This window comes from Drosophila serrata, unplaced genomic scaffold, assembly GCF_035046125.1.
Source record: "Drosophila serrata isolate PLE 108 unplaced genomic scaffold, ASM3504612v1 contig_382, whole genome shotgun sequence".
Classification (NCBI taxonomy): domain Eukaryota; kingdom Metazoa; phylum Arthropoda; class Insecta; order Diptera; family Drosophilidae; genus Drosophila; species Drosophila serrata.
Window position 1 is genome coordinate 4619877 of NW_028257280.1, and position 9772 is coordinate 4629648.

The following is a 9772-nucleotide window of genomic DNA, read 5'->3' on the forward strand; positions in this document are numbered from 1 at the left end:
AAAAAAAACACACCATCAACATTTCAGGGTTCAATGAAATATTTTTATTTGCTTCTGCGTATGTTTATCTTGCATTTTACTCTTGGGTTACAGTTACATATTGATTCACTTTAACATATTTAACATTTATATACTCAATTTCGTGTACAGATGAAGACAGACAGGAGGGGCAGATAGTGGGCCTAGTTAGCTTAGCACTTAACACGTCTTACAGTACAAGTAATTAACTTAGATTTAACACTCAACACCTCTTTTTAGACCAACGGAAAACAAATCGAATCTTAAGCTACGCTCGCCTTAGAAGAACATTCAGCTGAACAGTTGGATACAGTTAATTAGTTCATTTTAATTACTTTTTTTTATAGAGTATTTGCATCTGTGCACATTGATATTGCTATGGATATATCTACATTTTTATATATATATATATCGATAGGTATGTACTTAACCAAAGTCCATGATTTCGAAGAGAGACCTCCGACGTGATGGCTTAAGAACTATAAAGCTATTTTCAGTTAGAGTAAAGTAGAGATTTGTCCTTCATAACGATGCCATAAATTAATGGAAACTTGAACGATCTTTGGATTATCCGAGATGCCTGGAGAGTTCTTCAATATATGTTATATATGCATATATATACGATTACTTAGCCTATAGTACTATTTTCTGGATGCCTTGGACTGTAGAACATACATATTATCCTTGTAAATACTTGTATTTTGGTTGTGTGTTTTTCGGTTGTACATTTGTATATAGGGTTTACTTTTGGTGCAGTTTTGGGTTTGCTAACAATTTTTGTTCATTGGTTTATTTACTGGTCGATTGCCCTGTATAGAAGTTGACGAACCCAATTACATCTAGATGTATACTTTATATATTTTTGTTTATGTTTCTTTTTTTTTGTTTTGTTTATCCTTTGGTGCCTTGTGGTTATGCTAATTTACGTTTACAGCTTAATTAAGTTGTCCCAAAAGTTGAGAGTGGTTTAGTTAGAATATTTGCCTTACATTGTTTTGCTCGTCGATTTTTTATACAGTTCGAGTGTGTCTTTGTCACCCTCGATTAGATTTAGTTACATGAATAAGTTCAGCCTAAGAAACCATCACAAAGTAGGATCATAATAAATACATATTAACAAATTACACGCACATCCTTTACACAATAGTACGCACACACATCTACAAGGATATCGCAAACACACTTAGATAGTTTTAACATTTTTACAGGATAATCCACCGGCTGTAACGAGAAAACAATTTAGAGTGATTTTAGTGGGAATGCATGAACGCAAAATGGGAAATATAAATACTCTTATGTCGGTCACGAACTGACCCAATATTAAATGAGTTTATTCTCTACACAGGAACAAAAAATATATTCGGAAAACTGGGTAATTTAATAACCTATTTAGTTATAACGTACATAAAGGTATTGTCTTTTGTCTATAGTTCATATGTAATAAGTATAACTACACATATGTGAAGTACTTTGTGTAATTTCTATTAATTACTAAAATACAAAATGAATAATACTAGATTTTTATCAATCTGTAAAGCTGTAGAAATCAGAGCTATGTTTGTGTTTTCCTAAGCGTTTGGCTCCCGTGAGCACGCAATTCAATTTAACCCTTCACGCCCAATTACGCCGTAAAGCCGGGACACGGATATGGGCCAGGATCTCCGGAGAGGACGAAACGGGACAGGACACACGAGTTGGAAACAGTGTCAATGTCAAAAGTTGGACTTTGGCCATGTGGAAACGGAACGGTACAAGAAACTTGGCTCGCTTTTTCTGTTGGACTTGTGTTTGTTATGCCAACTGCGTGCCGGGCTGGGTTTTCAGGGGTCTGGGCTCAGAGTTCGTCGTGGGTGCGCCTGAAAACAAGCCACAAAACAGTTCAACTACAAAGGCGCAAACAACTTTTGATTGCCAAAAAAAAAGAGAACAAAAATAGCAGTCCAACCTATGTCGGCGGCCTTTGTTTGGGAATTTTCAAAATTTCAATCACGTAAGCAATTCCCTTTCCCAACAACCAGATAAAAAAATAAGTAAAGTTTAAAGGTCTGCCAGAAAAACGATTATTTATGGCATTAGTGGAGCCAGTTTTATGGGTCCCGGCAGTTTTGATCTTTGTATTTGCGGTTTGGCAAGTTTTGAGTTTCAATTTAGAGGCTGACCATAAAAAACCTGCACTTGCAAATTGCATAGCATACTTTTTTGGCAAGCCACCATATTTTTGTTATAGAAAACAAGGTAAATCTTTGCTTTTTTTGAGGGATTACTTAACACATATTTAAGTCATTGAAAATGTTATCAATTTCAATGAATTTTTATTTAATAAATTACTATTTAATTGCTGGATTGTAAAAGTTTCTCTTTTTGCAATTTAAAACCCCCTTTTAATGGATGTGCCAGCTGGAAATGAATAAATGAATCGATGATATCGAATGGCTGACATAGAGCAGTCGATAGTAATTGCACATGCATGTTAACCCCGTAGCTGCTGACAGCATCCTGTCCCTCAGTCCCCTTTATCCTTGCCCAGATCCTGCTGACACGCTAAGCAATTTAACAATTTTACAGACAATTAAACAACAACATGCTACGAGTCCTTGGCTGTCCTTCGGCCGAGCTGTCATTGAAGCGACTACAACCACGACGACAAAATGGCTAAAATGTACTTGCATCTAATGCTTTTCCTCTCCGTATCCCTCTCCCTCTCCCCGGGCCACTCGGCACATAAAATATCGATTAGTTTAATGTGCAAAAATAGCAGCAAGTGTTTCTTTGGGGGTCATCCCCGGCCACGCCCCCTCCCAGCCACTCGTGGCCTCTGACAAGCGAACGGACGAACACACAGGAATTCTCAGCAAATTGAATTAAAATTGTAAATATCGGAGCATCGTTGTTGCCTCGGAACTTTATGGCCCCACAAATCAAATGCACGAAGGTGGCCCAAATGTTGTCCATACAACAAAAAGGGAATGTTTGAGTGGAAAAAATTGCAAAGCTAAAGGCGGCACAAACGGGACAGCAAACAAAAAGAAAAAAAATGCCACTTTAGAACCACCGCTGTCTGAAAAGTTTACGCCTTTTAAAGAGCGGAATAAAAAAAGTGCAAAACTGTGCTGCAAAGAACCAAAGAAAATACGCTGGCCGCAACAAAAAAAAAAAACCCGCGCTCTGGGAAAATCGCAAACGGGAAACGGAAAAATGGTTCACGGAAAGTTACCGCTATCGAAGATGCTTTTGTTTCCCTTTTTTATTCGCGGCAAATTGCATTCGATTGAAAAGGAAAAACATAAACTCTTGCGCTCACACACTCGATTTGCAGCGATTGCAAAGGATATATACGAGACTGTATATTTTCATTTTGAAAATAACAATATTTCCTCAGCCATAAATATGCTGATACAAAATGTTTTAATTAAAGTGTGAAGTAAATATTTGTGGACTTTAACCAGGTGTTGATGGAGAATGCACGGAAAATGCGTGGCTTACATGGTCAAAGTTTGTTTAGTTTTTGTATAAATTTTTCAGCGATAAAAAATTGTTATGCATGTTTTTAATCTTTAAAGAAATATATTGCAATGATTATTAAAGCAAATTTCCATAGAATAATATTTAAATAATTATCAGAATGTATGAAATTGTGAATGATGATTTATACAAAAGGGATTTGTAACCTTTATTATTTATTTTTTAACTCATCTTAAATCAATGAATGTAACAAGGCACGACAATAAATGCATTTAAGTCCTGATTCTGTAATGGGAAATGCCATTTCCGACTACTCTTTATGCCACCAGATACTCCGTCTGAGTGCCAACTGTATAAACAACGATCCAGTTCAATTTGGTATGGTAAACCAGCCTCAAATTGATTTGTTCTCGGCAACATTTAGGGGCAGACAGTGACGTGATTTGCCGGCAGTTGCGACGCGTAGCTGCAGCTACTGAGCTGTGTGGCAAAGCTACCTCGGTATGCAAATGAATGAAGCCATCGAAGTCCTCTGTGTTTGCCCAGGTTCTATTTGTGGCGGCTGAGTGGGGCTTGGCAAAGGATAAAGTCAGTTAATGCTGTTGCCAAGTTGTCTGCAATGGAATGGAATGTCTATTGTTTGCCTGTTTGCAATCATTCCAACTTTAATTGAAATTAGTGCCGAGTTTTCGATTAAGCCACGCCTCGAATGTTTTCCCAGGCAAATGTTGACAATAATGTCCAATGTATGTCGGGTCCTTGTTGCAATTAAATTACCTCTGCTACGAGCTCCATCCTGCATCCATGTATCATTTATTAATGGAGCAGTTGGGGCAATAAAAGTTTTTATGCCTTTTTGCATGTGCCCCAAAAAAACTGGCAGTCGACAGTATAATCTAAATAGGAAAACTTTTACTTTTGGGCATCCGGAAAACTAAGCATTCCAGAAACTTTGGCCCACATTTCCACATTCTGACATTTTCACCAGGTGAGCATCAAAAAAGATGAGATAACTCAATGAGGGGAGGAGCAGGAGATTCCTTTGAAATGTGTGAAGTTTCTATTGAATTTACGGGGTCAACCCTTTCGGTTGCACTGTGCGTATACGTAACTCACTCTTCTGCCAGAGCCTCATTATCAGCCTGTGCTAACGTCATCAGCATTATTACTATATAAGCGTTATTATTATGTCGCAACGTCTCTGGGCTAGCAAAATTTTCTTTCTTTATTTTTCCTCAGTTTTCCCCAAACCCCTCTGTATACCCTGGGAACAGGAGCAGAACGACGAAGCCTTTTGCCTCTGACATTTTGTCGTCGGCTCATCGCAATCATAATTTCCATCTTTATGAATTTTAAATGAGACAGAGAAAGAGACCGGGTCTCCTTTTCTCCCTGCAGCTGACAAACTTTGCACGCCTGTCACTGGGAATTTCAACTAAATTTTTAATAAGATGCCCGGCCTTGAGTGCCACGCCCAATTGTCGCATAAGAGTTTATGCCGTATTTAGTTGGGTAAATATTTATTTGATTGGTTTTTTCAATTCTTTTTTTCCACGGCGCTACCAGGATTTCTGTATTAGCGCACAGGAAGCGTCCGCATCAGTATATCCATTGATGCGGAAATGTAAAGAAAAGCCGGTCTTTTATTGCCTTTGGAATAAATTTGCCCCAGATAAACACACTACTATTTATCAGTACGTCTGTCTATCTGTCTGTCTGTCGGGGTGTATGATAAATGATTGTGAAGTGGAACTGACGAGGCGAGTGGCTCATTAAAGTTGATGGATACAGAGTGCAGGCAGTGCCAGTGGTGCAATCATTAAAAATAATTACAATTCTAAAGTGGGGCCCTATGGCCAATGCATTCCTTCATCGAAGGTCCTTAAAGCGAAAGAAACTCAGGGGAAAGACCGTCTCAAACATAGGCAGCCATCCAGCAACATCCTGTGCAAATAGGCCGGATGTGAGGAATAAATAAGACTAAATAGGAAAAATGAGGAAAATTATGAGCAGACGAAAAGGGAGAGAAACGAAACGGAAAAGAAAAAGGAAAGGAAACAACCCAAAAGCTGGATTACTTTTGTGGGTTTCTGGACTGGAAGGAGTAGTAAAAGTGCCACCAAATCAGGCAACTTTTATGGGTATTTTGTACTTTTTACTTCTGGCTCCAATGAATTTCAATGAGCCACCCGGGTATGAGCTGAGATTTATTAAAAATGCCTGACCATATTTCGAGACATTTAATTAGGGAAATTTTCTGCCGCAAAAACTAATCAATGTTAATCCATTTCTAACGAGGCCTCGTTAGGAGCACCCCGAGGAAAAACACACTCGTTCCATACACACTCACATCGTTCCTGATGCCTTCTGAATGGCATCATCAAAATTCCTGTGCCTGCAAACTTCCAAGTCATCAAATTGCATGCCAAACTTGTTGTTGTTGCCCCTGGTATTTAACGATAATGTGCCCCATATCGAGACCATAAGCAGATATATACTAACTGCCATATAGACAGATATAAACCGAAAAATTGGGCCAACGAATTTGCCTGCAATTCAGCTTTTTTGCCTTTGCTTGCTACTCACATACATTTGAATGGGTGTCTAAGGGGTGTTTAAGGCGATTTCATTACACTTTGTGACATTGTACATTGAGTTAAGTTTTTCCTAAAAATAGGCACGAGGGTTGTTATTAATAATGAATTTATAAAGGGTCTTAAATTACTTATTGATCTTAAGATTTATTAATATTATTTTCACAAACATTCTCCATAGACCTGGCATATGTGTATAATCAAAACCATGGCAATTCGTATTTGTCTAACTAATTTTTCAATTCGAAACTGCCCTCGCTTGTGGCATTTCCTTTTGGATGCCCCAATGCCATTCCTTAAGAATGTTCGCTGGCTTGCTCATGTTAAATATTTGTTTTCGAAATATGTGTTAAATTCTCTATGCACAGCCCCATTTCCCCGATTGCTCTCTCGGTTCCACTGCTCCATTCTGCGGTATTTTTGGATGAAATAGAACTCTTTGCTTGCAGCAGGAGCAGCTCTCGGTTGGCCAAAACTTTGTAAACAAAAACACACACAGAATATATAAATGCCAGCATCAGGCACTGGGTTTTGCTGAAGGATAAAATGTGGGGGACAGAAGCGGCGGCGGTGGTAGGTCAGGAGCCAAGACCCAGGATTTGCTCTTTCGGTGGCTGTGCTGACAAAATCCTTTCGTGAGAGCAAAATGTATATATATTTAACTGTTTGGCATATTATGGCTTTTATATTGAGTTGTTTTGGACTTATCTAGTTTACTGCCGAACGGATTGGGCCAAATGGGATGAAACTTGTCAAAGCTCCTCGTGGCACAAAATATTCTTTATGGCTGGCATTACAATTTGTCCAGATAAGACCAACAGCACAGTGGTTCAGGCTAATTTCCAGGGGGGGGGGTTCACTGGAGATGGCCTGAATATTTTGCATTTAAGGGGAATTTCAAGGATAATAATGACTCACTCTGGAGTAAGGTACTGAAAGTTATAGATGAGCTTTTCAGTTACTCTTTTAAGAAATGCAACACTGTAAATCACATATATTATTCTTTACTATTTGCCCAGCTAAGGTGGGCCGTGTTCGGGCTAATTTCCAGGAATCAGAGGACACGGCCCGATAATGTTGCATAAATTACGTAAACGTACACGCAAGAAATGTAAATCATTTGTAAAGTGACTCGGCTAAGTGGTTGGCCTGGATGGGTTGGCTCAAATGCCAACTGAGTGGCTGCAGATAGGAGAGCATTAACATAAATTACCTTGCACGAGGATGCGACGATCCCAGGCTCCTTCAGCTCCTCCTCCGTTCCCTTAAGACCGCAACGTGCCGGCAGCAGCAATCAGACAATGCCACACACTGGCATACAGAGAGACGAGACGCACACGAGGAGACTTGGGATGCTGCTGCAGGATGCAGGACAACACAAACACAAAGGCATAGAAATGAAGTGGTTAAGTGGTCCAAGGACCACCACACCCGTACATTGGACATCGGACAGACGCAGGAGTCACGCACTCAGTTTCAACTTTACAGGATGTTTCAGCAGCAGCAAGACGAATCCCTGCACATTTCCTATGTGCCCCCAGTTGCAGCTCCAGCTCCAGCGCCTGCTCCTGATCCTGTGCCGGCGGATGAGGTACGTGACACGCTGGCATGTCCTGTCCGATGTCCCGGTGGAAGAGGACCTCCTGCTGTTGTCGGCGTAGTCGGTTGCAGTAGCGGCGAATCTAGGCTTCCATTCCCACTGCCTCCCGCTCCCGGAGGAAGTGAACCCACTGCGGCCGCAGCACTGCTGGTGGCGCGTGTCAGGAACCAGCAGTCCATGGGCGTCGGCTTGCCCTTCATGATGACCGGACCACGGTACTCCAAGTTGAATGAATCATCCTGGTTGATCGCGAGACAGAGGAGCCTGCAAATAAGAGGGAAAAACATTTATTGCAGAGGGCGAAAAAAATATGCTGTCATCTGAAGAGGAATGGTTTTTTTAAAAACTTGTGGCAAAAGTTATCTTTTAAAATATGTTTTCCATAACACTTTGAAAGGAAAAGCTAAAAAATATGTGTCTTTTGGCCCCTAGAAACTATTATGATTTATGCTTAGTTAACTTTCCAGATAGCCTTGCTAAAGTCAGCTTAAAAATTCAGTAAACAACAATATTATTTATTCAGAGAAATTTGATTTAGGTTCATGTTTGGTTTGTGCGCCGATTTATTATTGTCTTAGGAACAAGATTCGATTTAATTGTTTGCTTAACTGACTCGATTCCTGTATCGCAAGAAAAGTCTGACCATGAGCTTATCTAAGCTAAAAATATAAAAGATGAACCCTTCGGAAAAGATGCAGTTTGTAGTTCTTGTGAGGTTTTTTTAAGTGTAATCCTTAAAGAATGTCACTGCTGGAGTGCTGTCATAAATCCGAGTTATTTTCCTGAAGTCGGCATGAGTGCTTACGATGCGCTCGGAATGATGCATATCTCTGGAGTAATAATTTTGCCAATCTCTTCACCAATAAATTGCTGTCGTAATTTCTCGCCGTGCGACACTGTTGGCCAACTTTTAGATTGCATCGCAGGGTATTATGTAAATTCGCTTATTGCGCTTTATTTGCCCGCACATTTGGATGCCAGAAACGGAAGCTGAATAAAAATTTCGCCAGGCTTTTGTGCGTGCGGATGCATTTCCGGTTCCGCTACGGCTTCCAGCGACCGCAGCCCACATATTGTTGCATTTATGGACACACAACATATATGTATATCTGATGATTGCATATGCATTTAATTCAATTTATTTGTACCCTTTGGTCGATTCATGGCCACAATTGCATTGCCGATGACCGCGCTTTTAATTAGCGCTCAGGTGAGCTCTGATCAGGTGAAAATATGGTCGGAAAATCAGCAACAGCAGTAGCACAGATACTCCCTTTTAATGGACCTGGCTTAATTACACGCATTTTCCGTATGCCCTTCATATTTATTTGCATACGCGATTAAGGCGGAGGACCCGAAAAGTCTCCGCCAGACATTATTATCCCGTCATCATCTCATTGTCTTTGCGGATCCGGGATCCGGATTCGAGTCCGGATCCATGTGTGCGTTCTTAATTAATGTTTATGGCTGTGCTTAAATATTTACCCAACTCTTAATTGTCAGTCCAAATATTAAACGTGTAAATATTGCCACCCGCACATGGAATGAGTGCTTGAATAATTTATGCATGTGTAAATTGATATGTGCGCTGCGTAAGCAAAAAATAATTGGGAAAAGGGATAGAAAAAGGTGTAAACAATGCCCTCGACTATTATTTTAAATTTTAAATAAATTCATGTGAGCATAGAAATTTACAATTCATTCGGAAACTTATTTAGCACTTCTGTAATTGATTGTTATAAGAGGGACAAATAAGAAACATTGTTTGTTCAATTTAATGTTAAATTGAATTTTCATTTACCAGAAAATTAGCATATTAATTGGAAATTGGAATTAATTTACGAAATCCGAAAGAAAAGCTTTGTAAGCCTTGAAATGTTTTTTCGTTAGCTGGGTAATCAATAAGAAAAACACAAACAAATAAATTGATTGCCAAGCGCTAAATTAGCTGGAAAATATAACTAAAAGGAGACAGTTCTGGGTATTTATGAGTCACCTTTGGCTGGGAGATCAAGTTACTCATTAACATAAACAAAAAGATCTGCTAACTTCGGCAAATAGAGTTTTGTACACACTTATATACGTTGAAATCTAGAAT

At 39.5% G+C, this 9772-nt stretch overlaps 1 protein-coding gene across 2 annotated transcripts in view; it reads right to left on the reverse strand.

Annotated features, from left to right (window-relative positions):
• Positions 1-21: 21 nt before the first annotated feature.
• Gycbeta100B (guanylate cyclase soluble subunit beta-1-like) overlaps positions 22-9772 on the reverse strand; it is a 59118-nt gene continuing 49367 nt past the window's right edge. For both annotated transcript variants that reach the window (XM_020955587.2, XM_020955586.2), the window contains exons 17-18: positions 7288-7938; positions 22-1239 (exon numbers count right to left, since the gene is read on the reverse strand). In XM_020955587.2, the coding sequence (XP_020811246.2) occupies positions 7602-7938 (337 nt within the window). In that variant the 3' untranslated portion in view covers positions 22-1239; positions 7288-7601. The remainder of the gene's footprint in view (positions 1240-7287; positions 7939-9772) is intronic.